Source organism: Stegostoma tigrinum, chromosome 1 (assembly GCF_030684315.1).
Source record: "Stegostoma tigrinum isolate sSteTig4 chromosome 1, sSteTig4.hap1, whole genome shotgun sequence".
NCBI classification, from domain to species: Eukaryota; Metazoa; Chordata; class Chondrichthyes; order Orectolobiformes; family Stegostomatidae; genus Stegostoma; species Stegostoma tigrinum.
In genome coordinates, this window is record NC_081354.1 from 61,646,397 (window position 1) to 61,674,141 (window position 27,745).

Consider the following 27,745-nt stretch of genomic DNA (forward strand, 5'->3'; position numbering starts at 1 on the left):
TGGGGAGCAAGAGGCGGCGCCGATACAGTCATCAATGTACCGGAGGAAGAGGTGGGGTTTGGGGCCTGTGTAGGTGCGGAAGAGGGACTGTTCCACGTAACCTACAAAGAGGCAGGCATAGCTGGGGCCCATGCGGGTGCCCATGGCCACCCCCTTAGTCTGTAGGAAGTGGGAGGAGTCAAAAGAGAAGTTGTTGAGTGTGAGGACGAGTTCAGCTAGGCGGATGAGAGTGTCGGTGGAGGGGGACTGGTCGGGCCTGCGGGACAGGAAGAAGCGGAGGGCCTTGAGGCCATCTCCATGCGGAATGCAGGTGTACAGGGACTGGACGTCCATGGTGAATATGAGGTGTTGGGGGCCAGGGAATTGGAAGTCCTGGAGGAGGTGGAGGGCGTGGGTGGTGTCACGGACGTAGGTGGGGAGTTCCTGGACCAAAGGGGAGAAAATGGAGTCCAGATAGGTGGAGATGAGTTCGGTGGGGCAGGAGCAGGCTGAGACGATGGGTCGACCAGGGCAGGCAGGTTTGTGGATTTTGGGAAGGAGATAGAAACGGGCCGTGCTGGGTTGGGGAACAATGAGGTTGGAGGCTGTGGGTGGGAGGTCCCCTGAGGTGATGAGGTCGTGAATGGTGTTGGAGATGATGGTTTGGTGCTCGGGTGTGGGGTCATGATCGAGGAGGCGGTAGGAGGTGGTCCTTTCCTCAGTTCTGTTACTTAAGAATTATTGCTGTTGAATGGATCTTGTTCACTAATGGACTCAACAAGGTAGATAATGGGCCCTTAAATGTTTGTTGGAGAGTGCTGGAATTTGTTTAATGTTAAGGAAAATGCCAGAGCTGAGAAAGAGAGAGGGAGACTTTTAGTTTTTGTTTTGACTTTCAGTAAAGTAGCCCTGTGAAGTCCTCGAAACAGGCTGAACGTGTAGACCAAGGCTCCTGAGACAGAAATGCTATGTACAAGATGTAGAATCACAGAATCCTTACAGTGGGGAAGCAGGCGATTTGGCCCATTGATCTAACCACAGAGCCACTGTGCCACCCCAGATATACGTACATAATGAATGAGATTATTTTGGCTGAAGAGTTCGTGTTAGTTCCAAATCAGAATTATTGGGTTTAAAAATGTGAAGAGGTCACTTAAACCTGAGAATAGTGATGCTAAGGTGTGTGATTGCTCTGGAAAGAAGCTATTTGCAGTTCCAGTCTAAGAGGTGAGGTTATCTCTTAGACTACGAGTTAAATTTAGTGAGGTGCTTGGTACAGGGACCATGGTGTGAGTACTACACAAGTGTTGTTTTGTGAATTGTAGTAGAGATGCATCTTGTGTACTTTGCAAAGCTATTTGTCCATGCATTTAGCCTGTTTTGAGAACTTCATAGGGCTATTTTACTGAAAGCCAAAACAAAAACTATTTGTTATTCAATTTATAACAAAATGTTTTGGGACTAACAGATTTATACTTTCATTGTGTGTAAAAAAAAAATCACTGCATTTGTATTTTAAGGATATGGTTTTCATTTATTCTATTGTATCTTCATTTCTTTTGTAATAAACTTCTGAATTATAGTATGCCTCTGTTTCAGTGAGAGACCAGTTCATTAAACCCATACAAAAATGTAATCTATCAAGCCAGGTTTCTGACAGAGAGCTGGCTTAGCTGGTGATAACATCAGCTGGAATTACAACACTTGACATGGTCTCTGTCACAGTTAGCAAGGATGCTCCCTGGCAAGATAATGAAGTCAAAAATTCCTCCTGAGCTTGCCTCTTTGAGCTAACTCACATCTAACATTGTAATTGAATCTGTCACAGTTATTTGTTCACCACGTAATGTTGCACTGCAAGTTTCATCAGTTGTATAGTTTAATCAATTAGATCAAGTGATGTTTGCTATTAATTTGCTATTGCAATGCTCGCTTTTCTTCCTAAACTTTACTGGATCTTCCAATCTATGTATTCTCTACAGTGGACAGTCATGGAAAATACTTAGGCCCATCCAGTTCAGTCATTGATTCCCAAATTGTGGATAGTATGAAACAAATTTCATATACCAGTAAAACTAATCTCAATGGATTCTAAAATGTGAGGCTGGATGAACACAGCAGGCCAAGCAGCATCTCAGGAGCACATCCCCCTCTCTGATGAAGGGTCTAGGCCCGAAACGTCAGCTTTTGTGCTCCTGAGATGCTGCTTGGCCTGCTGTGTTCATCCAGCCTCACATTTTATTATCTTGGAATCTCCAGCATCTGCAGTTCCCATTATCTCTCAATGGATTCTGTTTGCTTGTTTAGATTCTGCCATGTGCCTCGGGAAACCAGTGAAATCTTCAGTTGGTTGTCCTTTCACAAGTTATTCCTCATCTGGCTGTTCCATGTAGGGTTATTTCTGGAGCAGTAGTTCCTTAATTGTGCATAGTTTAACTCCTTCCATCATTTGAAAAAGATTGGGGTCAAAATATGCCTTCCTCCTCAAGAGTGAGGATTTTTGATTGTGAAATACTTGTAGGTTGTCTATAATTTGGAGTCCCAAATTGAAGAATAACTTGTAACATGATATTAAGTGCTATGCCTCCTGGACCATGTAGTTGCACTGTTATCTTGCTGTGGATAGTGTTTTCGGAGCCATTGTTCTGATAATATAAGTTGCCCCAGGGTTTAACTTCAAATTTGAGATGAACATTGACATAAATACCAGCTCACCAAAATAAAGGAGGTCTGGGTCATCATTTTCCCTGGAAACATATTAGGCATTTCTTCTGTTATAGACTGTCTAACTTCTTGGCAAAGGAAGTGATTTCATTCCTTGCTTTTTTGGAGCTGTTTCCCTCTGTGCATTTTCTGGAAATGGTCTTTTTTATGCCGCAGATAAAGCATTCACTTTTAATAGCTGGGCAGTGTCAGTTCCTGTGAGGTTTATTTGTTCCACAGTTCTGACAGGAAGTTTAAATGTCTAGTGTTGTACTAATTGGAGTAATTAATGGTTGCTCACTTATCTAGTGCACCTTAAGAATGGAATGGATTCTGATTAGAGATAATAGGAACTGCAGATGCTGGAGAATCCGAGATAACAAGAGCTGGATGAACACAGCAGGCCAAGAAGCATCATCGGAGCAGGAAAGCTGATTTTTGGGCCTAGACCCTTCATCAGAAAAAAAAAGATAAAATTGATCTTCCTCTCTTAGGATTGATTCATCTTGCTTCTGGATCTCAACTTCACTTATTATTTGGAGAACTTTCTGTAGAATTAATTGTGCTTTAGACTGTAATAAATCTGCAGAGATGGTGCCAAAGTGGTAATATCCTGAGCTAGTAATCCAGAATCCCACGCTAATGTTTTGTATTTGAGTCCTATCATGACAGATTGTGGAATTTGATTCAATTCCAGCCTAATTGTGATCATTCTTATAAAAACCCACTTGGTTCACAAATGTCCTGTCAGGAAGGAACTCTGTCATCATACATGTGACTTCATACCTATAGCAGTGTATTGATGAGTATTAACAAACTTGGGATGGACAATGAGTTCTCACTTAGCTCACAATATCGTCATCATGAACAAATCCTTTATCTAAATCTGACAGATGCATTAGCAATTCCTAGAACATTTCTATATTTTATGACCTGTAACTTAAAGTCACTTTTCTTCACTAATTTGTAGAAATCATAAATGAAATTATTGCCTAGATGCTGCACTTTTTACTGTTGCATAGTGCTGAAAGCTAAAGTTTCCATTGAAATAAAAGTCAGGGATTTCACAGAACAACAGAACTGCTGTAATACCGTTAGAGAACATTCAGCCCAGCATGTCTGCGCTGACACTTAATGTCTGCACTTCGTGCCGTTCCCCAGCCTTGACCCCATTACCCTGCACATTCTTCCTTTTCAGGTAACAGTTTAATTGCTTTTGAATGCCTCACTGAAACATGCTTCCATCAAAATCCCAGACAGTGCATTCCAGATTTTAACCACTCTCTGTGAAATTGTTTCTTTTGCTCATGCTCATTTTGCTTGTATTACTTTCAATCTGTGCTTTGTCATTCTCAATCCTACCAGCAGCGGGAACAATTTCTCCCTACCTACTCTCTCCAGATTGTGAGTGATTTTGAATGTCTCAAGCAAATTTCATCTCAACCACCTTTTCCCCAAGGAAAACAATTCTAACTTCTGCAATCTATCTTTGTAACTGAGATTGCCTATCTCTGAAATCATTCCATACATTTTTTTCTGCACTCTTTGTAGTACTTTCGTACCTTTGTAAAAATGTGATACCCAGAAATTTTTTTTGGTCACATTCACGAGATCAGGGCATCGCTGACTAGGCCAGTAATTATTGCCCATCCCTAGCTGCCCAGTGAGTGGTTGCTGGTCAAACACATTGCTGTGGATCTAGAGTCACTTGTAGTCCAGGTCAGGTAAAGATGGCAGCTCTCTTCCCTAAAGGACATTAGTGAACCAGATGGGTTTTTCCAACAATCGGCAATGGATTTATGGTTGTCATTAGATTCTTCTTAATTCCAGACATTTATTGAACTCAAATTCCACCATCTGCCATGGCGGGATTCAAACCCAGGTCTCCAGACATTACCTGGGTCTCTGGGTTAACAGTCCAGTGATAATACCACTAAGACATTGCCTCCCCTGTAAACAATACTCCAACTGAGGCTGAACTAATATCCTATACAAGTTGAACCTAACCTCCTTGCTCTTGCAATCTAACTTTATATTGATAAAACTTGGGAAGAATAAATTTTATTTTATTCAATAAATGATGCACATATCCAAGCGTAGATACGATCAGGATAATGCTTGCAGATTAAATAAATATGTTAAGCAGATCACTAATCAGACTTCTGTTTTGTTAACAGCTTCCAGAAAGACATTATCCCTCGAGGTAAATGTGTTAATGGCCACAACATCACAAAAGAAGGAAGTGTCACCCACACAACTGAGTTCCTCTGTTACCAATTTCAATGAGGATGAGATTACAGCTGATCTCCAGCCGAGATCCACGCTTGTGGCAGAGATAATGGTATCAGGTAACAGCTGCTTTTGGAACCACAGTTGAAAATCAACCAATACATGATGCAGACCAAATTTACTGATATTTAGATAGTTTTGAGGCAGCAGTGCCAAATGCAATCAGTTCAGCTTCCACATTAATTGCTATTTACAGCTATTGAATTAATAAAAAACATTACTGATTTTCTGAAATTTTCATGTGAACCTAATGGGATAAAGACTTATTGCATTTATTTTTTGGCACGGGAAGTGGTTATCTGTTTTACTAGGGATGTTAGTTAAGTTGTTACATGAGCTATAAAATTTATTTAAACTGTAGTTTATATGAAAATGAACACTTAAATTTTAAACACTTAAAATTCGATTTGTGGATCAGAAATGAATTGTAAACTCTGATAATTACATGTTGTACTAATGGAGTATAAAGAGCACGAAGATAGCAACAGGTGAGGGAGGGCTTTTTGGCTATCTAAGTTATCCTTTCACAGAAAACTAAAGTTCACTCTCCCTAGTTCCACAACCACAGCTTCCTATTTCCTTTCAAAAAATTCCAGAATGTTTGCCTGTGTTAGTTGGCATTCTGCAACTGGAGCAGCACAATGGATCAGCGGTTAGCACTGACGCTTCACAGCGCCAGGAACTCGGGTTCAATTCACCCTGAGGTGGCTCTCTGTGTGGAGTTTGCACATTGTCCTTGTGTCTGCATGGGTTTTCCTCTGGGTGCTCTAGTTTCCTGCCACAGTCCAAAGATTTGCAGGTTAGGTGGATTGGCCATACTAAATTGCCTGTCATGTTCTGGGATTTGTAGATTAGATGGGTAAGAGGAAGTTGAGTCTGGGTGGGATGCTCTGAAGGTTAGTGTGGACTCATTGTGTCGAAGGGCCTGTTTCCACACTGTAGGAATTCTATGGTAATGTGGGGGTTAGGGGTCTGCGACAGACTTGAGTTACATAATCTATATTGACCAACAGTTCTGACAGATTTCCCATTGTCAGAGATGACATCTTTCAGCTGAAGCATTTAGTCAATGTTCTCTCTGTGTAGTTGCGTCGATGTAAGTGGTCCAGAGCAAAATTCAAACAACAGTCTTCCTTTAATTAACATCAGAAACTGTACTTTTTCTGAGCTTTGTTCTTTGCAATTTCTAGGGTCTCGCGGTATGTAATTGGTGGAAGCATATGCCCAAATAGCAATATTCAATCCATTTCAAAAGTAGTCATTGGTTACAAAGAAGGTGTCTTAATTTTTATAGCGCTTTATTGTACCTTTAGAATTTTGAGACATTATGAAGGTACAATAAAGCACTATAAAATTAAGTCCCATTTCCCGTAAATCTATGTAGAATATTTTTCAGGCCTTACATGAAGACCTTCCCTTTTATCACTTGTCTTTGTCTCATAGTCATGATCCAAATTGAAAGAACACTCTAGATCATCGCTGTCCCTTACCCTTGACATTGTAGATTCTGTTTTGAAGTCTCCTCTGATTTTATTTTTCCTTTTGAGGCTGAATTTTTCTAAATTTTCTCCATAATCCTGTGACACACACAGGGGAAAAGCCAATATGATTCCTGTCAAAAGCTACTTATTTATTTATTATTTCTGCTAACAGTGTTTGATTTTCTTGTTCAAGATCAAGATGACTGTGGAAGGCTGGAATGCGATCTCAATGCTCAATGTGTTGCCCCGGAAGGAATTGGTAGATGCCAGTGTTTGCAAGGATTTACTGGCAATGGCACAGTCTGCTGTGGTGAGGGATTCATTTAACATCTTCCTGTTTTTGTGTTTTTAATTCTAAGTGAAACAAGTTTCTTCTGGGTGCACAGATTTTGCTTTCCCTGAAATACACTGATTGATAAATTAGTTTTACTCCATGAGTGAATTTTCAAATGATTTCCAAACAGCAAAGTCCCAGGTATATAGCTGAAACCTGTGCATTGATTTTATTTTGCCACTTTAGCATCACTCTTTGGCCAATTATGCCCAGTAATCTGCTTGCTGGCACTCAAGGTTAATTATACGTTTAATGTCTGATATAGACAGATGGCACCATCTGATCTGTGCCACTGTGAAAATTCAGCTTCAAGTTATTTAGTAAGTTCCTTGGCAATCTACCTGTCACCAATTTCATCCGTTCTCTTCTTACTTTGCATGTCTTGCTTTTGACATTCAATGGCAGTTACAGAAATCCCCACAAACAACAACATGGGGGCTGATCAGAAACTGAACTGGACTATCCATTCAAATACTGTGGGTAGAAAAGCAGATCAGAGGCTAGGGATTCAGTTGTGAGTTCCTGACTCCTCAGAGCCTCTCCGCTATCTACAAGGCAAATGTCAGAATTAAAGTGGAACACCCTCCATTTACTTGAATGAATAAAGTTCCAAGAACATTCAGGAAACTGAATACTGTCGAGGTCAAAGCAGCCAACTGTTGGCATCACAGAGGCAGCAGTGTGTACCATCCACAAGATGCATTGCAGAAATTCACCAAGGCTCTTTTCATAACACATTCCAAACTCTCAACCTCTAGCATCTAGAAGGACAACAGTGCCATGATCTACAAATTCCCCTCACTTATCTTCACTCGGAACAACGTCAATATTCCTTCACCATTGCTATCAGCACCATGGTATCGCTGTGTCCCAAGGAATGAAAGCTTTTAGAAGATGGCTCATCATCACCTTCTCCAGAGTAATTAGGGATAGGCAATAAATGCTGACCTGTCCAATGATACCAACATCCCATGAAAGACTTTTAAAAAAATGTTATCACACTAAGGTACATGTAGCGTGACTTTGGACCTAGTGTTCCCAAAGAGTTTCACCATTAGCCTTTGCATTGTTTTTGGGACTGTTGAAGATTAACAATAAAGATGGTTTGTCAAGAATAGATAACAGCTTCGTTATCATTGCCGTGTAATGTCCAGCATTACGGAAGCCAGCCAATCCGGCACCCATATTTTTATGTTTCAATGATTTATTTATAATAGTGACACCAGTCCATTTCTCTAATACACATGATTTTCTTGCAGATGTTGATGAATGTGCCACTGATGCTTCCCTTTGCAACAGACACCTAGCAGATTGCATTAACACAGAGGGTGGCTACGTATGCAAATGCCATCCTGGCTATAGTGGTGATGGGCTCCTCTGTTATGGTGAGAAGTACTGTTTGCATTTGGTGTTATACTAATTTCCCTCATGCATCTGGACATACCAGTCATGATCAAGTGGCAGAGTAGATTTGATGGGCTGAGTGACCTAATTCTGTTCCAATACCTTATGGACAGTGGTACTATTGTGATACATGATCTTCTTGATATTGTTGACTTAATGTTTACCTTCTACTTTCCAGCTTGCAGTTTAGTATGTTTTTCTAACCTCTAAGACAAAAGATGTAAGAGCAGAATCAGTCATTCAGATCAATGAGTCTGTTCTAACATTCGGTGTGATCCTGACTGACCTCATATTTTTCAATTCCACATTTTCTTTTCTCCATAACCCTTGATTTCCTTACTTAATAAAACATGTCTATTTCAGCCTTGAATGTACTTAATAACCCAACCTCAGTAGCGTTTTTTTGATAAAGAATTCCTCAGATTCCCTACTCTCTGATAGAAGAAGTTGTTCCTTATCTCTGTCTTAACTGTGTTCCCTCTTACTTTGAGATTATGTCCTCTGCATCTCCCGACTCTTCCACAAGAGAAAACAACCTTTCCACACCGATTCTATCAAGTCCTCTAATAATCGTGTATGTTTCAATAAGTTCTCTTTTCATTCAGCTGAACGCCAATGAGTACATACCTAACGTACTCAACATTCTCAAAAGAACTTTTCCCAAACCTGTAATGTGAATTCTCCAAAGTATGCATCATTTGGAATGGAAATTATAAACTAAATAAATACTTGTATAAAAGTATAAATATTCCGCAATTTTACAGTCAGTTCCAACACGTGATACCTGTTGTTACGTTTGCAGATATTGATGAATGCAAAACTGGGACGCACAACTGTGATGAAAATGCTGTGTGCACAAACACAGATGGCAACTACATCTGTACATGTAACAAAGGCTTTTGGGGGACAGGTTATAGCTGTAAAGGTAAGTCCACAAGCTTCATTAGCTGAGTGTTATGAGCAATGGCAGGTGGGAGTTAGTACTAGGACCAATAGTTTGGGTGCCATGTCCTCAGCTGTGTCCCTATTGGCTGTCCACCCAGCCCTGCTTCCTGCATGATTTTGAAGATGCCTGAGGAGGCATCAGATGAGTTTTCCACACATGGCTAAACTGAGGTGCTCGAATAGGCAAGTAATAGCCAATGAAGAGTCTCATATTGCTGTCTGTCCAATTATATAACTGGAAGGAGAAGCCTGCATCGAATGTGCCACTCGAGTAGTTTAACCCTGCAGGTTGCTGTTTGCTAAAAGGTTGGGAGGCAGAACACACCCTCAATGCCAGTTGGACAATCCCCTGACACAGTTTTGCATTCTCACTTTCACCCTTGGTCCCCCACCCAGCCCTACTCCAACGTGCCCACCCCCCCCAACCCTCTGCTAGTGCCTGTCGGCTGAGATCCCACACTTACCTGAATACTTGTGTCCACTGTCAAATGTTACTCCCCTGACCTACTTGCAGTACTGCCAATGGCCATATCACAATGCTGGCGCTGCCAGTGTGCACAGCCTTCAACCTTTGATTCACGAGCAGCTGAATAGATAGGATGGCCTCTGGGAGGTGAACAGAGATCCTGCCTCATGCTAATTAAAGGGCCATTGCCTAAAAAAGTGGAAACATTACTAAGTGGAGGAGGATTCAAGCCCAAACTTCATTCTTGAAGATGGCAAAGTGTGGCAAGGCGCCTTCTTCCATTCCCACCCCAGAAGACACCACTCCATCGGTCAGTTGTGAGAATTAATGATGTATTGTTTTTGTTATTTAATGCTATTTACAGTGTTTGTTTAAAAAGTGCTTTATTTCAAGGAAATCCTTTTGGATAAAAGCCATAGATGCATTCATCTGTACTGGTGGATCTAAAAAATAGAAATGTGAAAGATTTGTTTACGTATTTTCACCGTGTAATTATTTAAGCAAAAATGTGCCTGTGGGAAAATTTTGTGGATCAGGAATTTCACTGCAGCTGTCCCTGCTGGACTGCTGTCACTTTGCTGGCAGTTCAGCAGACATTCCTCTGTGTACGTAATTAAGATTTCTGCTACACTACCTGGGTGAATCAGTCTCAGAGACTGAGTCACTCTATGGAATTCCCAGGGATTCTAACTTCTGATACATCCTTGATACTGGAGAGGAATGATTGAAATGATATTTTCACACCTCCATCAATGCATTTCAAATTCTTCAAATGTTCAAATGTAACAACATGGATAAGTTTATTAATGTGAAACACTTTTATTGCCTATAAAGTTGAACTCATGAGCCCGCAGCTAGTGGGCCATTAGATGCATGGGAAGTCCATCTCACCAAGACACAAACCAACTCTATTTGGGACATGTATTTACATTATGTTCTCTGAATTGAAAGGACTGAACTTTCCAACTGATAGAACTGTTGAAGCACTTACAGCAAATGTAATAGATGAATAAGAGGCTTCTTTGTAATAATTGCTAGGGATGGAGAACATATGATCATGATGTCCATATGCCCAGAAACTATGTTAAAAGACCTGAGTACCACATTTTTCTCCTGCCCAGCAATCATAAGCTCTGTAGCATGGATGGTTCAAGTTATAAAATGTCTACTATTCCCTCAGGTGTGATCGGCTCAGCCTTGCCTACTGATGACTCAATGGAGATAACTGTCAGGAGCACTACTTTTGAAACTACGACACACAAGCAAAATAATCATATTGCGACTTGCCCACTCTCGCATCAGGACTTCTGTCTGAATGGAGGGGTTTGTTTCCATATCTCTGAGATAACAATGTTTGCATGCAAGTAAGTGAAGTCAGTGATTTGCATTTCACTTTCAAGCATAGATTGCAAAATGATCTTCTAAGTAGTCACAAACTGAAGAAACCACTAGACAGATAGTTTGCACCATTGGGCAGTAGTCAGATGCTATCACTGGACTGAAATTTAAGTTAATGGCAAAGTTTTCCAATTTCAGGCTTTCTTTGAAGTGCCTCACAACTTTTGAAGTGCGGTAACTTGCATAACGAAAGAAATAATGTAGGCATTTGCCCATAGTATGGTCCCGCCAATAGCGAGGTCAAAGAAAGTCAAGAAGCCTCCTACTGATTTCAGAAGAAGGTTGTGGTTATTGGAGGATAATCATCTCAACTCCATGCATCTCTACAGGAGTTCCTCTGGGTGGTGTCCTAGGTCCAACCATCTTCGGCTATGTCATCGATGACCTTCCCTCCGACATAAGGTCAGAAGTGGGGATTTTTGCTCATGATTGTACAATGATCAGCACCATGTGCAACTCCTCAAAAATTGAATTAGCCCTTCTCGAAATGTAACAAAGCCTGGTCAATATGCAGGCTGAAAAGTGACAAGTAACTTTTGCATCTGACAAATGCCAGGCAATGACCAGCTCCTACAAGTGACAATTGAACCATCTCAGTCTGGCATTCAATGGGATTACCATCAATGAAAGTCCCACTGTCAATATTCTGGGGGATTACCATTAACTAGAAACTAGGCTAGGCTGCCTACATTGTTGCTAGCAAAGCAGATCAGAGGCAGAGAAGGGTAACTTACCTGCTTACTCCCCAAAGCCTATCTACTATTTATACAAGGAACACAACAGAGGTATGACAGCATGCTCCTCACTTTGCTGAATGTATGCAGCATTCAAGAAACTTGACACCATCCAAGATGAAACAGCCCAATTGATGGACAGTGCATCCATTACTTTCAACATAACTTTCCAGCATTAATGCTCAGTAGTAGCAGTATGCACCATCTACAAGATGCACTGCAGTTGCTCACCAAGCGTCTCATTACAGCACCTTCCAAACCTGATCTAGAAGGGTAAGAGCAGTAGATATGCAGGAACAACACCACCAGCAAGATCTCCCCAAGTTACTCACCATCCTAACTGCCAGTGTACCACACTTGCTTCATAGTCACTAGGTCAAAATCCTGGGAGGTCCCTTTTTTTACAGCATTGCAGATGTGCCTATAACCCAAGAACTATAGCAGAAGGCAGCTCACCACCAACTTCTCCCAGACAGTTAGGAATGGGCAATAAATGTTGGCCTAAACAACAATGCCCAAATCTCATCAACTTGTAAAATCAATGCATCCATCTTGGAAGTTGCATGCTTTCAGATTAAAAAAAACAACTAATTCTGTCATCATAACATTTCCCTTACTCTTACCTTATTCGTTGGTGTATTGGTAAATTTTGTGCCTGATTATCATTTGCTGGATCACTGTCCTACATTACTGGGTTGGAAGCAGTGGCTCAGTGGTTAGTGCTGCTGCTTCATGGTGCCAGTGGACTCCAGTTCAATTCCACCTTCAGGCAACTGTCTGTGTGGAGTTTGCACATTCTTCCCATGCCTGTGCAGGTTTCCTCCAGTTTCCTCCCACACTGCAAAGATGTGCAGGCTAAGTAGATTGGCCATGCCTAATTGCCCACCTACAGGGATGTGTAGCTTAAGGGGAATGGGTCTGAGTAGGATGCTCTGAGGGTCAGTGTAGACTTGTTGGGCCAAAGGGCCTGTTTGCACACCATAGGGATTCTATGAAAAAAAAATTCTATGAAATTATTAACTTGTCCTTTATCACTAACTTTCTCAATCTCCTCTGATGTAACTCCACCAACACTTTTATTTAATGCCCTCTCTAATCAATCTGATGGGACACTGGTATGGTTTCATTGTGGTTCAGACATTCTAATCTTCTTTCCCAAATATCGGAGCTGGTATCCAATGAAACACAACCCATCTGATCACGTTATTCCATATGACCCATTAATTAAACCCAGTGCTCCTATTTATTTTCTTGTGGCTCAGATAACAAAAAAAGTGGAGAGATTATTAACTTTCTGGTTCTACCCTGTAATTTAACCCCCAGTTAAAAGTAATTGAGTCATACACACAGAAACAGGCCCTTCACTTCAACTCATCCATACCGACCAGATTACCCAAACTGAACTTGACCCATTTGCCTGTATTGGCCCATGTCCCTCTAAGCTTTCCTATTTGTGTCCCTGTTTAAATGTACTTTTCATGTTGTAACTTTACTTGCATTGAGCACTTCCCCTGACAGTTCATTTCATATATGCATCACCCTCTGGGTGAATAAGTTGCCCCTCGGGCCCCTTTGAAATCTTGCCCCTCTCAACTTAAAACTAAGCCCTCTAGTTTTGAATTTGCCTACCCTAGGGAAAAGACCTTTGCCAATTATTGAAGGCCCTCCCGAATTTGGAAACCTCTATAAGGTGACCCCTCAACCTACTACGCTCCAGTGTAAAAAGTCCCAGCCTACCTTTCTAATTCAAACCCTCCAGTCCCAGTAACATCCTTATAAATCTTTGCTGCACCCTCTTCAACTTAATAACATCCTTCCTATAGCAGGTCAACCGGAACTGTACATGATACTCCGAAAGTGGCCTTATCGATATCCTGCACAGCCACAACATGACATCCCAACTCCCATTTTTTTTAGATTAGATTCTCTACAGTGTGGAAACAGGCCCTTCGGCCCAACAAGTCCACACTGCCCCTTGAAGAATCCCACCCAGACCCATCCCCCTATAACCCACTCACCCCTGAACACTATGGGCAATTTAGCATGGCCAATCCACCTAGCCTGCACATCTTTGGACTGTCGGAGGAAACCGGAGCACCCGGAGGAAACCCAAGCAGACACGGGAAGAATGTGCAAACGCCACACAGACAGTCGCCCGAGGCTGGAATTGAACCCAGGTCCCTGGCACTGTGAGGCTGCAGTGCTAACCACTGAGCCACCGTGCCGCCCATACTCAATGCACTGACCAATGAATGCAAGTGTACCAAACATCTTAATAGAAGCTCTTTCCCAGTGCAACCTATGCAGTTGGTACCAATGTAACCCAAGCCAAATGGATCTTTCCCCTCACACTCCCCATCCACTCGACAGCTAATCTCTATTTTTCCTTGCTACATTTTTAAAAATGTCCACAAGTGCACCCACATGTTGAACTGCAGCCGGCAGCTCCTTTGAAACTGGAGCATCTCTAATTAGCGTTTCCATTTGCAAACCACTCTGCAAATTAAAGGAGTTCCCTGGGCACAATCCCAACTAGTAATTGCTTCAACAATGCCCATGTCCTCACATCGCCAGGTTCAGGAGCCAGGACTAGTCCGAACTTTTTACACCCTGACCCAAAGTTTTTAAAAAAGAGAATTGGACCAGTGATGGAGAAACAGTCTGATTGTGGGTCTTGCTGAGTGTGAAAAACCATGAAAGCGGACATAGAAATGAATACCATGAAAATCGAAAGAGATGTACAGTATAAGGTAACCAAGTGTGGAGCTGGATGAACACAGCAGGCCAAGCAGCATCTTAGGAGCACAAAAGCTGACGTTTCAGGCCTAGACCCTTCAATTTGCTTTGGCTGCTTAGCTAAAGTCAAAGTTAACCCACTCATTCCAGTTTTTTTGGTAGTTCACACACGTTTGCAGGAAAAGCAGAAGAATATGGTTAAAAACAGTGAGCTGGACCACAGATTCCAGACCCGACCCCTACCTTCAGTTAAATTGGTGAAAACTTAATTTTTTAAAGAAAAGGTCAAATGCACCAGAGGGCAGTGTTGCCACATGCAATGTATTTTGGCAGTTCGTATGGGATAATAGCACAAAGTCTCAAACCGAAATGGTTAGATTAAAAAAAAAGAGAATACTGGGAGTGCTCAGCATGTCAGGCAGATTTTGTAGATTTTGTCTGAAGTGTCTGGACTCTGAAGTGAAGCCCTGAACTCTCAGAAAAAGAGAGAGGGTAAAGTGGAACATTTTTTTTCTGTGTGGAGCTGGATGAACACGGCAGGCCAAGCAGCATCTCAGGAGCACAAAAGCTGACGTTTCGGGCCTAGACCCTTCATCAGAGCAATGATGAAGGGTCTAGGCCCGAAACGTCAGCTTTTGTGCTCCTGAGATGTTGTTTGGCCTGCTGCGTTCATCCAGCTCCACACTTTGTTATCTTGGATTCTCCAGCATCAGCAGTTCCTATTATCACATTTTTTTTCTGGTCATTTACACCATTCTTCCAAGAGGCTGGAGGGGGTGAGATAGGAAGATTTTTTTGTGCAGTGAGGATGTGAAACAAAGGGCGCAGGGCATTGTTTTGTCAATGTCCCTCCCAAACACTTTGTTAACCTGCTACCAGAGATGAAGGGTCTAGGCCCGAAACGTCAGCTTTTGCGCTCCTGAGATGCTGCTTGGCCTGCTGTGTTCATCCAGCTTCACACTTTATTACCAGAGGAGCAGTGATGAGAGTAGAGAGCCAGCATCACATTCCATCTGGAGGTGAAAAATAACATGAAAACAACAAAACGCTCAGAACTTGGACACACACATTAATGACACGGCTGTTAACTTTAGAAAAAAACAATGGAATAAATGAGACTAGAAATAGGGATTGAGCCTGAAATGGGAGCTAAGCCTGAGGAGAAAACATCCACTTTGCACCTTGCCCAGGGTCCCATAAGTATTTAACCAAGAGTGTCAGGTCGGTCGGCCATCTTGTTGAGAGAACATTGTTGTTGGCTGGCTGTAAAATTGGCATCATTGGAGGGAGGGCATAGGTCAAAGGGAAGGATGCAAGCATGGGCTGGAAGTACCTACTGTACGGTTGTGGAACGGGAAATGTCACTCATGCTCCTTTGGTTTCCATCTTCAGGCTGTAAAGTAAAAATGACTTGCTTTCACAGAGCTCTTTTAAGGACTGCTGGGTGAGACAGTTGGTACCTGGAAAATCTTAACAATTTGGGTTTTGTTCAATTTGGGATTGGGGACTTTAAACGGACACTTGGACTCTCAGCAGCATAATCAGGAGGCCTAACACTGTTTCAGTCAGCCACACTGGCCAGTCTGCTCACTTTTAGGGAGCTCAGGAAGATGATTTAGTTGTTCTGAATTGGTTTTTCTAACTCTGATGTTATGGCAGAAATATGAAGCAGAGCATTGTATTAAACTTATGTGAGAACATAAGAACATAACGTTCTCTCGCTAATCTTTAGTGAGAGTACAGTTATAGTGTTAAAACAAAGAACTGCAAGTGCTAAAGATCTGAAACAAAAACAGAAGAAACTGGAGAAACAACAGGTCTGGCAGAACCTGTGGAGATACTGGGACTGGAGGGGTTGAACTAAAGGAAGAGGTTGGATAAGCTGGGACTATTTTCCCTGGAGCCTGGGAGACTGAAGGGTGACCTTATCAAGGTTTATAAAATCATGAAGGGCCTGGGTAAGGTGAATAGCCAAGGTCTTTCTCCCAGGCTAGGAGAGTCCAAAACAAGACAGCATAGGTTTAAGGTGAGAGGGGTAAGATTTAAAAAGGACCTGAGGAGTAACATTTTCACGCAGAGACTGGACATGTATAGAACGAGCTGCCAGGGTAAGTGGTGGAGGCTGGTACAATTATAACATTTAAAAGGCATCTGGATGAGTACATGAATTGAAAGGGTTTAGAGGGATATGGACCAAATGCTGCCACATGGAACTATGTCAGATAGGGATGTCTGATCAGCACGGCCAAGTTGGAGAGAAGGGTCTGCTTCTGTGGTGTGTGGCTCTATGACACTATGACCAGTGACCTTTCTTCAGAATGAGTTAGATTTTTGTTGCAATTATAATGTTGCCCCAGCCTAAAATATTCGGTCATTTTAATAGCTGTCTGAAAGGCTACATGGGGGAACGATGTGAATACAGCGACTTACAATGGTGGGAGCTGCATCGCGTTGAGGAAGAGAAGAGGCGTAATGTGCTCATAGCTATATGCGTGGTAGTGTTAATCTGTCTGCTGTCCGTGGGAGCTTGTGTTACACACTGCTACAGGTGAGTCCAACTGGATCATGTTCGATAACCTGTTTTATGAAGAAATGCACTTAAGTTAATGTTTTAAAATTAGGATTCAAAATGCCTCAAATGGTTAATTTTAACCTTTTCATAGGAGTAATTTCTGATGAAATCCAACATGGTACATGATTTCCCAATAATCTGATGTCAAGGCTAAGAATTTAAGAGCCTGAAATTCCGAAAGAGTTTCAGTATCCCAAGGTAGTTGTTGTCCTGATGTTTTGGAACATTGTTTGAATATACTCCATGTTCAGAACAACAGCTTGTGGCATCATAGCACTTTTAATGTAACAAACTTCATAAGATGCTGAGCAGGACTGTTCTCAAGCAAAATTTGATGCCAAGTCTCACAGAGGACATTAGAGCACAAAACCAGAATCTTGGTCAAAGAGGTGGGAATTGAGGAGCAACTTAAAGGAAGGAACAGACAAGGAGAGTATAGGAGGCGTAACGTCAAGTTGAAGTTGTTCAGGACATTGGTGAGGCCTCTTCTGGAGCACTGTATGCGTTCTTGTCGCCTTGCTGTAGGAAGGATCTTATTAAACTGGAGAAGGCTCAGAAAAGATTTACCAGGATGTTGCCAGGAATGGGGGTTTGAGATATAAAAATAGACTGAGACTTCTTTTGCCGGAGCGTAGGAGGTTGTAGGTTGTTGGGCCCCACACCTCAGGTAGGACATACTAGCCCTGGAGCGTGTCCAGCGGAGATTCACACGGATGATCCCTGGAATGGTAGGTTTAATGTAGAATGAACGGCTAAGGATCCTGGGATTGTACTCATTAGAGTTTAGAAGGTTGAGGGGAGATCTAATAGAAACTTACAAGATAATGTACGGTTTAGAAGGGGTGGACGCTAGGAAGTTGTTTCCGTTAGGCAGGGAGACTAGGACCCGTGGGCACAGCCTTAAAATTAGAGGGGGTCAATTTAAAACTGACATGAGATGACATGTCTTCAGCCAGAGAGTGGTGGGCTTGTGGAATTCATTGCCACGGAGTGCAGTGGAGGCTGGGACGTTGGATGCCTTCAAGGCAGAGATCGACAAATTCTTGATCTCACAAGGAATCAAGAGCTACAGGGATAGTGCAGGGAAGTGGAGTTGAAATGCCCATCAGCCATGATTTAAGTGGCAGAGTGGACTTGGTGGGCCGAATGGCCTTACTTCGACTCCTATGTCTTATGGTCTTATGGTCTTACGGACATTATTGAGCTTTACAAAATCATGAGGAGTCATGGATAAGGTGAATAGCAAAGGTCTTTTCCCTAGAGTGGAGGAGTTCAAATATAGTGGGCATATTCTTAAGGTGAGGAGAGAGATTTAAAAGGGTATGAGGGGCAACTAATTTACCCACAGAGTGGTTCCTGTGTGGAATGAACTGCCAGAGAAAGTGGTGAATGCACATAAGTTACAACGTGTAAAAGACATTTGAATAAACAAATGAATCGGAAGGGTTTGGAGGGATATGGGCCAAAAGCAGGTTAATGGGAATAGCTTAGTTTAGGCATGTGTTTAGACTGAGGGGTCTGTTTCCCATGTTGTATGACTCTGTGACTCTATGACTTTATGAGGTGGATTTAGGAAGGGAATTCTAAAAATCAGAGTCTGGCCAGTTGAAGGCACGCCGACCAATCGCGGAGCAATTAAAATCAGAGGCACTCAAGAAACCAGAATTGGATGAGCAAACATGTCCTGGAGAGTTGTGCACCTACAGCAGGTTACAGGGACTGGAAGAGATTTGAAAACAAGGACGAGAACTTTAAAGTTGAAGCATTGTACAATCAGGGGTGAAAGTGGATTGCTGAGCACAGTACTCCTAGTATCCAATACTTGCAACAGAAAATCTGCCTCCTATTCCTAATCACAGTTCTAATCCTGTTCATTAATTCAGAGAATGGCTTTGTGGTGTGTGCCTGAAATTGAAGTAAAATATAAAACCGCCTTTTTCTTTAGATTATATCTAGATTTAGATTGTTAAATTATAAATGTAAAAGATACATGCTTACTTTGTTTTTCAGGGACCAACTAATAAAGTCCATTGACTCGTCAAAATAAGTGCAGAACAATAGATTATGTTTCAGTGTTCTATTCATGGCCAAGGTCATTGCATCTTCCTTATTCAGCCCTAATTGATGTTAATAATGAACTCTTAAGCCTGGAGTTTCAACCTTATGATAGGAATCACATCTTCTGTTATTCTCTAATGTCACAATCCCATTTCCCCAGTGCCTGCCTGTGCTTTCTTTCACAATGAAGTGGTACAGAGTTGGGGCTGGCACCTCTGAAAGTTGGGCCAAAGTGGGTGGATACTGGGATAGACAGGTTAGATTTGGCCACCTCTATTCACTGGGGCATCTTCCAGTTCTGCCCATAACCATTATGAATTCTAACCTTCCTCACTCATGCCTTAGTCTCCTTCACCTTCTAAATCGCCTCTATAACTCCAGTTCCTTCATACCTTGAGCCCCTTCCACGCCCATATGTCCAGTCACCTGGAATCCACTATGGACAGAATTCATGAGCCATGCAATAACTTTGAGAAACCTTTGAGATGTTCATGTTACCCCAAAATAAACAAACAGTCACTGCACTCAAAATATTAACCCTCTTAGAAGCTCATAAAATAAAATACACAGCCAGACAGCCCTACTTTTAAAAGAGGGTCTTTTTTAATGTTTATAAAACAAACAATATAAATAAGCAGCCATTTAAAAATCCTTACAAAAAGTAACAAACTAATCATAGACTGCAGCAGTTCAAAAAGGTGGCTCAGTACTACCTTCTCAAGAACAACTAAAGATGGGCAATAATTGATGGATTAGCCAGCAATGCCCACACCCATGGAAGGATGTCATCAATTAATAAAAAAAGCTCACAGTCCCCTTGTTAGCTGTGTCAACAGCCCTACTCAGCTAAATTCATTGATGTGTTCTGGAGCTCATTCGAGAATTCTATTGCTCAGTTGTGTAAACAAAGCATCTGGAGCCGAATATATAAAATCAACTTTTGATATCTTTGGAATATTTCAGCCATCTCCTCAATCTTTGAAATAAGGGGGCAGGTAGCCATTTGTTCCAGTACTTAAAAGATCTTGAAAAGATGGTTGGACCAAAGAAAATATTATATCTTGAGGAAAATTGACACATTTAATATCTGAATCTCTGTACTCTTGAAAGTAGAAGAGCAAGACAATTGCATTTGAGAAAACTTTCACAATGTTTGTCAGTTTAATGGTCACTTAGCTTTTCCAAGCAAAGCCCTGTTATTAAGCACAGGATTTAAAACATATATATCTTTCATCTATCATTACATTATACCATGAGACCTCATCAAAACCATTTGAACTTATCTGTCAAAAAGTTCCTGAACCAACATTGAGCTGCTCTTGTGGTTCACAATTCTGAGGTGCTGTGAAACCTATCAACTACCAAGTGCGCCCAACTCCATGGATATTCTAAAACGTTCATCCCTGTAATGGAGTGAGCAAATGCGGGATTTCTATATGCTGGCTTGCTACCCACACGCTTATCCTGTGCACTTAAAACTCCACCATGCTAGGAATGACAATGGAAATCCTCCTGCTGTCGTTCTTAAATCCTGTCCACCTTCATTCCAACTCAAACAGAAACATGAAAATCTGGCCCTAATGTGAAACATTTACACTGCTGGAGTCCACACAGAGTGGAGTTTTATTAGCATTGCAAGAACAGAATGCAACAGGCACTGAAAAAAGTCTGGCTTCAGGTACAAAGGTTTTTTTTGTTACAGATGCCATATAATCAGAAGAGAGATAAAGACCGAGAACAAGAGACATAAAAGTTAGCCAAACTTTTTTTGGCTGGTACAAGTCTTCAGGTGGCAAAAATAAATTAGAGACAGAAAAAACAAAATGTGAGCTAATAATTGACTCAAATGGGTAAAGGAGCCTCCTTTGTTAAACAGTGAAGTGAAGCAGCTGAGTGGGACCAAAAAAGGTTTATCTTTGTTGGTGCTCCAAGATAATAAGATTACCTGGAGGAGGTGGTACCTATGATTGATCTGAAATAATTGCCAACAGATATGAAAATAGTTGCCACAATGATTATGGACTTAATTAAAAAGCTGCATAGAATCATTCGGATATGGAATGGTATACAACAAAGAAAAAGGCAATTTATCTGTCATAGCCCGTACCTACTCTCTGCAAGAGCAGTTCTACTTTCACCCCTTCTTATCTTCGTCCTTTGGCCTGCAATTTATTTCTGCCTAGGTGCTTGCCCAGTTTCCTTTTGAAAGTCACAGTTATATCTGCTTTCATCACAGCCTCAGGATGGTAAATTCTAGGACCTAGCCACTCACATCGCTTATAACATTCTCCTCATGTCATCATTGACTCTTTTGTCAACTACCTCAAATTGTATCATGTGGTTCTCACACCTTCTGCCAAGGGAATGGTTTCTCTCTAACTGCTGTATCTAGAGCCCTTCATGATTTTGAACACCACTGACAAATTTCCCATTAACCTCTTCTTTCCTAAGGAGAACAGCTAACTGAAGTCCTAGATCCCTGGAAACACTCCCATTAATCTTTTTTGCACTCTTCCCTATGCCTTCACTGCCTTCCTATTGTGTGGACATTGTGTTCCAGTTGAGGAAGAACCAGGGTTTTAGAAAGGTTCCTCATAAATTGTTTTCGCACACTATACCTGTGTTTATAAGGCTCAGGATGCAGATTTTAAATAATTCTCAACTTGCCATGCCACCTTCTACAATTTGTGCACAGATCCCCATCGAGTCTTGAGAATATTTGTAGCTCAGGTTGAGGTTCTAGATGTGAGTTTGCTCGCTGAACTGGAAGGTTCGTTTTCAGGGATCCCCAAGTTCACCTGCCCCTGCATCTCCTTTAATGTCTTTAACCCAGATTGCCTCACCTGTTTCTCCTACCAGAACGTATCACTTTATAATTCTCAGCATTGACTTTAATCTGCCACATACTTGTCCATTCCACTGGCTTGTCTATGTCACTAAGTCATAGAGTCCTAAAGCACAGTGGCAGGCCGTTCAGCCCGAATGGCTCCATGCTGACCATAACGTCCATCCATGCTAACCTCATTTCCCTGCATTTGGCCCATATCCTTCTAAACCTTTCCTCTCCATGTATTCATTCAAATGTCTGTTAAATGTTGTTAATGTGCCCGGCTCAACTATTTCCACTGGCAACTCATTCCATATGCGTACCACCCTCTGTGTAAAAAATGTTGCCCCTCAGGCTCCCATGTATTCTTTCCCCTCTTACCTTAAGCTGATGCCCTCCAGTCCTCCATTGCCTAACCTTGGGAAAAAGACTGAGTGCATTCAGCCTATTTATGCCTCTCATGATCTCATATACTTCTATAAGATCTCCGTCAGTCTCCTATGCTGTAAAGAAAAAAAGTCTTAGCTTGTCCAACATCTCCCTATAACTCTGTCACTTGAGTCCTGGCAACATCCTTGTACATTTCTTCTGCACTCTTTCCAGTTTAATAACACCCTTCCTATAGCAAGGTGACTAAAACTGAAGACAATATTCCAAACGCAGCCTCATCAACATCCTATACAACTGCAACATAACTTCCCAACTTCTAGACTTAATGCCCTGACTGATGAAGATCAGTGTGCCAAGCGCTTCCTTCACTGCTCTGTCTACTTGCGACTTCACTTTCGGAGAACTGTGAGCCTGCACTCCAAGGTCCCTCTGCTCCACTACACTTCTTAGGCTCTACCATTCACCATGAAACTCCCAACTGATTTGCCTTTTCAAACCACAACACCTCACACTTATCTATATTAAACTCCATTTACTATTTCTTGGCCCACTTCCCCAAACGATCAAGATCCTGCTGCAATTTCTGATAACCTTCCTCACTGTCCATGATACCGCCCATTTTAGTGTCATCTGCAAGCTTATTAATCATACCTTGTACGTTCTCATCCAAACAATTGATTTGGGTTCCAAACTGTAATGGGCCCAGCATTGACTCCTGAGGCACACCACTAGTCACAGGCCTCTAGTCTGACAAGCATCCTTCCAGTATTACCCTCTGCTTCCTACCAACAAGCCAATTGTGCATCCAATTTTCCAGCTCTCTCTGGGCTCCATACAATCTAACCTTCCAGAGCAGCCTTCCATGTGGAATCTTATTAAAGGCCTTAATGAAATCCATATAGATTATGTCTACTGCCCTACACTCATCAACCTTCCTGGTCACCTCATCAAAGAACACTAACAAATTTGTAAGGCATGATCTCCCATGCACAAAGCCATGCTGACTACTCTTAATCAAACCATGTCGTTCCAAATGCATGTATTTCTTACCCCTCAGAATCTTCTCAAGTAATTTACCTACCACAGATGTTAAGCTTACTGGTCTGTAATTCCCAGGTTTTTCTATGTAACCTTTTTGGAATAAGGACACAACATACACTACCGTCCAGTCTTCTGGGGCCTCACCCATGGCTAATGATGACGTAAATATATCAGCCAGGGCCCCTGCAATTTCTTCTCTAGCCTCTTGCAGTGTTCTCGGATATACCTGATCAGGACCAGGATGTTTATCCATTCATACATTCTAATATGTCCAACACCACCTCCACTATGATAAAGACTGTCCCCAAGATATCGCCACTGGCTTCCCCAAGTTTCCAAGTCTTCATGTCTTTCTCCACGGTAAACAGAGTTAAGAAATATTCATTGAGGATCTCACTCATCTGTAGTTCCACACATAGATGTCCTCTTTGGTCCTTGGGTGGTCCTATTCTCTCTGTAGTTATTCTTTTTTCTCTAATATACTTAAAGAATCGCTTTAGATTAATCCTAATCTTCTCAGCCGAAGCTACCTTGTGCCCCCTTTTCATCCTCCTGATTTTCCTCTTCAGTAAACTCTTGTATTCCCTATATACCTCCAGGGATTTCCTTAATTCCAGATACCTGTACCTGAGCTATGCCTCGTTCTTTTTTCCCGTTCAAAGCCTCAATATCTCTTGTTATCCAGGGTCCCCTACTTCTGCCAACCTTGCCCTTCACCCTCGCAGGAACATATAAACTCTAGCTATCTCACTTTTGAAGGCCTCCCACTTGCCTGAGGTCCCTTTGCCTGCAAACAAGCTACTCCAATCAACGCCTGCAAGCTCCTGTCTAATTCCATCAAAACTTTCCTTGCCCCAATTTAGAACATGAGCCTGTGGACCAGTTTTGTCCATCTTCATAACTACTTTAAAATTTATAGAACTATGGTCACTGGTTCCAAAATGCTCCCCCACTGTCACCTCAATCGCATGTCCTGCCCTATTTCCTAAGGGTCGGTCAAGTTTTGCCCCTTCATGAGTAGGACCCTCTATGTACTGCTTGAGGAAATTTTCCTGAACACGTTTAACAAATTCCATCTCATCTAAGTTCTTAACATTATGGCAGTCCCAGACTATGTTAGGAAAATTAAAGGTCCTGTTGAAGTTGATTGCTATCCTCCCCAGAATACTTTCAAGTTTTGTGTTGTTTACAAATTTTACCATTGTGATCTGTGGACCGTTAATGCACATTCAGAAAAGCAGAGATCCTTACGGTGACTGTATACTTTCCTCCAGTCCGTAAAGCAATTGTTCACAAATAATCTGTTTCCTGTTAAACAGGCAATTTCACACCTACATTACTACAGTCCTTTTTCATTACACATGCTTCAGTTTTCCTGATAAGCTTATTAAGTGACATTTTATCGAATACTCTTTAAGGATCCTTATACACTACACAATCACATATCCCTCATCTAGCCCATCTGTCAGCTAATCAACAGACTCAATCCATTAGTTATATCTGATTTATCAAGAACAAATAGATGCTTGTTTTCCTGTTGTTGCTGAGCTTGTCCTTACACCATTTTTAGAACAACAGAGTAATATATGAGAGATAATGGGAACTGCAGATGCTGGAGATTCCAAGATAATAAAATGTGAGGCTGGACGAACACAGCAGGCCAAGCAGCATCTCAGGAGCACAAAAGCTGACGTTTCGGGCCTAGACCCTTCATCAGAGAGGGGGATGGGGGGAGGGAACTGGAATAAATAGGGAGAGAGGGGGAGGCGGACCGAAGATGGAGAGTAAAGAAGATAGGTGGAGAGAGTGTAGGTGGGGAGGTAGGGAGGGGATAGGTCAGTCCAGGGAAGACAGACAGGTCAAGGAGGTGGGATGAGGTTAGTAGGTAGCGGGGGGTGCGGCTTGGGGTGGGAGGAAGGGATGGGTGAGAGGAAGAACCGGTTAGGGAGGCAGAGACAGGTTGGACTGGTTTTGGGATGCAGTGGGTGGGGGGGAAGAGCTGGGCTGGTTGTGTGGTGCAGTGGGGGGAGGGGACGAACTGGGCTGGTTTAGGGATGCTGTAGGGGAAGGGGAGATTTTGAAACTGTCTCCCTCCCACCACACTTACCTGTGAGCTGGAATCAGCATAGAAGTAGGTGTTGGATAGACATGGCACTGTCAGCAGCCACTACTCTTCTACAACATAGCACTGCTGGCCTCTGCCTGTCCTGTAGCCCCTTGACAGTCATACCTTCCGCCACCTCCCTTCATTGGCACCCACCCCCACCAGGCCCTGATCCTGGGGAAAGCTCACCGCTTCCAGTCAATTACTTGAGTGGCACTTCATGCAGCAAGCCTTCCTTAAAAGAGGCAACATGGGGGTACCATTGGCTCTCCAACCAGGAGGTGAGACTCCAATTGCCTTCACTAAATAACAACTGCATTTCTGCGTCCTGAATCTTTTCAATTTTTTTTAAATCTTCATTCAGATCACCATTAATCTTAACTGGAGCTTCAATGATGTATGCAGGTTTTATTTAATAGGCACCAGAAACATTTGAAGAAGAGCCAATACTCTGAAGAAATGAGTGACACCAGCAGCAGCAGCATTAATAATGTAACTGACACATCGACAAACAATGAGCAGCAGGTAATTCGATCAGTTAATGAAGATTAAAAGTTGTGAAGGTACATGCCTAAAATCCCAGTAAGTGATAATAGTTTGCAATGCCTCGCACAAGGATTCTGATTTATAAACTAATTTTTAACATGAGTTAAGAATGAGAAAATATCAACCTTAATGTTTCAAGTCTCTTGGCTAAAATAGTTTTGTTTCTAGCTTCAGGGGATTTGAAACGTGATGGTACAGACAATGTTCAATGAAGTTAAATATTGGTTTATAATTTCTCTGCAGAAGTTGGGGTCATAAATGTGGTGTTATGTCTTACCCTCCAGCTGTTTGAATTGTACAGTATGGGATTAAAAAGTTGATACTACCTGTTCAAACAAATTCTCTTTGTCATCGATGTTTTTTAGGTTGGATGCCATATTCTGACTTACTTGCATAAAATAGTCGGGATTGGCTCAAATCTTCTGACATTGAATCAGCTTGAGATGTGACACAAAATGGGAGATGCACATTAGCACTCTACATATGTCCTCATGCACGGTCCTGTGGTGAAATTACCCACAAATTTAAACCTCCAAGGTTTCCCAAGACCCCTTGTGAAAATCTCCAAAAACTGAGCTCAGGATCAGAGACTTAGGCCAGTTGTGAGAGATTTACCTGGATACTTCTAACTATGTGATTATGGTGAATAGCTGATTGCACTCACTAATTAGACAGCATAACTGAACTATGCACCACAACCAATGCCTCCCCAATCCCAATAAGCTGAACCCAACCATTCAACAACCAACTCCCTTCACCCTACTTCATCTAATCATCCAACCACCTCCTCACCATCTAATAACCTCCTCTGACCTTCCCTTTGGGTCATATTATTTTCCATTCAATCATTCATCTTCCACTCATCCATTCTCTTCGTCACTGATTGAAAAACCTGGACTAACAAGTTGTCTGAATATGGCAGTTACTGTGATTAAAAGGGGAGGTGTCCTGTCTTCGTCCATCTTCTTTTGCATTCAACGATCTTCACAGTGGGTGTATATTGATATTTCGGCAGGGGTTGATGTCCTGGTATGCGACACTCATGTGCCTTATGCCAGTCTGACAATTGACCCCTGCAGCCCTGCACTTTGCCCTCCACAAGAAACTTCTGTAGCTTTTCAGCTCTGATCAAATGGCCAAAACAATGAGATTTTCTTTTAGAGAGCATTTTTGGAGCACTTTTTTTTGCTTATATTTCGAGCAATTTTGCTAAATTTAATGAAAGTTGAAATTTATCCATGTTGCTACTGTTTCTGTTTTTCTTGTAAAGGCAGAAAATCCAGTAGATGATTCTCAGAAATGTTCAAATTATTTAACAAATATAAAATATCCAATCAACAAATTTTGTATACAAATGCCTGATATGCTCATGTTCCTTTGTGCAGTATTTTATTATAGGCTATTTCAGATAAATGAAATAGCTTCTGCATTAAAATAGTGTGGGGAAGTAATACAATTGGATGAGGATTTTGAAGCTTAAGAACCAGCATTTAGAATTAGTATTCTTGAATCTTCTACAGCTAAAGTAAGTTGAAGTTTTACAAAAATGTGAACAATAATTAAGGAGCAAATTCCTGAAGATGCTGGAATCTGCACTGAAAACAAAAAGATGCTGGACATTACAGGGGGTCAGGCAGTATCCATGGAGGGAGAGTGCAAGCTAATGCATCGAGTCGAGATGACTCTTCATCAGAGCTCTGTAGACTGGCCAGAGCCTTATATAGCCCCAGAAGCACAT

General features: G+C 41.9%; 1 protein-coding gene across 5 annotated transcripts in view; it reads left to right on the forward strand.

Annotated features, from left to right (window-relative positions):
* The window catches only part of egf (epidermal growth factor), a 132,666-nt gene that overhangs the window by 88,627 nt on the left and 16,294 nt on the right, over nucleotides 1–27,745 (forward strand). For 3 of the 5 annotated variants that reach the window (XM_048538328.2, XM_048538347.2, XM_048538318.2), the window contains 7 exons: nucleotides 4,860–5,030; nucleotides 6,646–6,762; nucleotides 8,046–8,171; nucleotides 8,993–9,115; nucleotides 10,782–10,965; nucleotides 16,853–17,017; nucleotides 25,881–25,986. In XM_048538328.2, coding sequence (XP_048394285.1) covers nucleotides 4,860–5,030; nucleotides 6,646–6,762; nucleotides 8,046–8,171; nucleotides 8,993–9,115; nucleotides 10,782–10,965; nucleotides 16,853–17,017; nucleotides 25,881–25,986 — 992 coding nt within the window. The remainder of the gene's footprint in view (nucleotides 1–4,859; nucleotides 5,031–6,645; nucleotides 6,763–8,045; nucleotides 8,172–8,992; nucleotides 9,116–10,781; nucleotides 10,966–16,852; nucleotides 17,018–25,880; nucleotides 25,987–27,745) is intronic. The other 2 variants (XM_048538337.2, XM_048538356.2) reach the window with 1 other exon arrangement.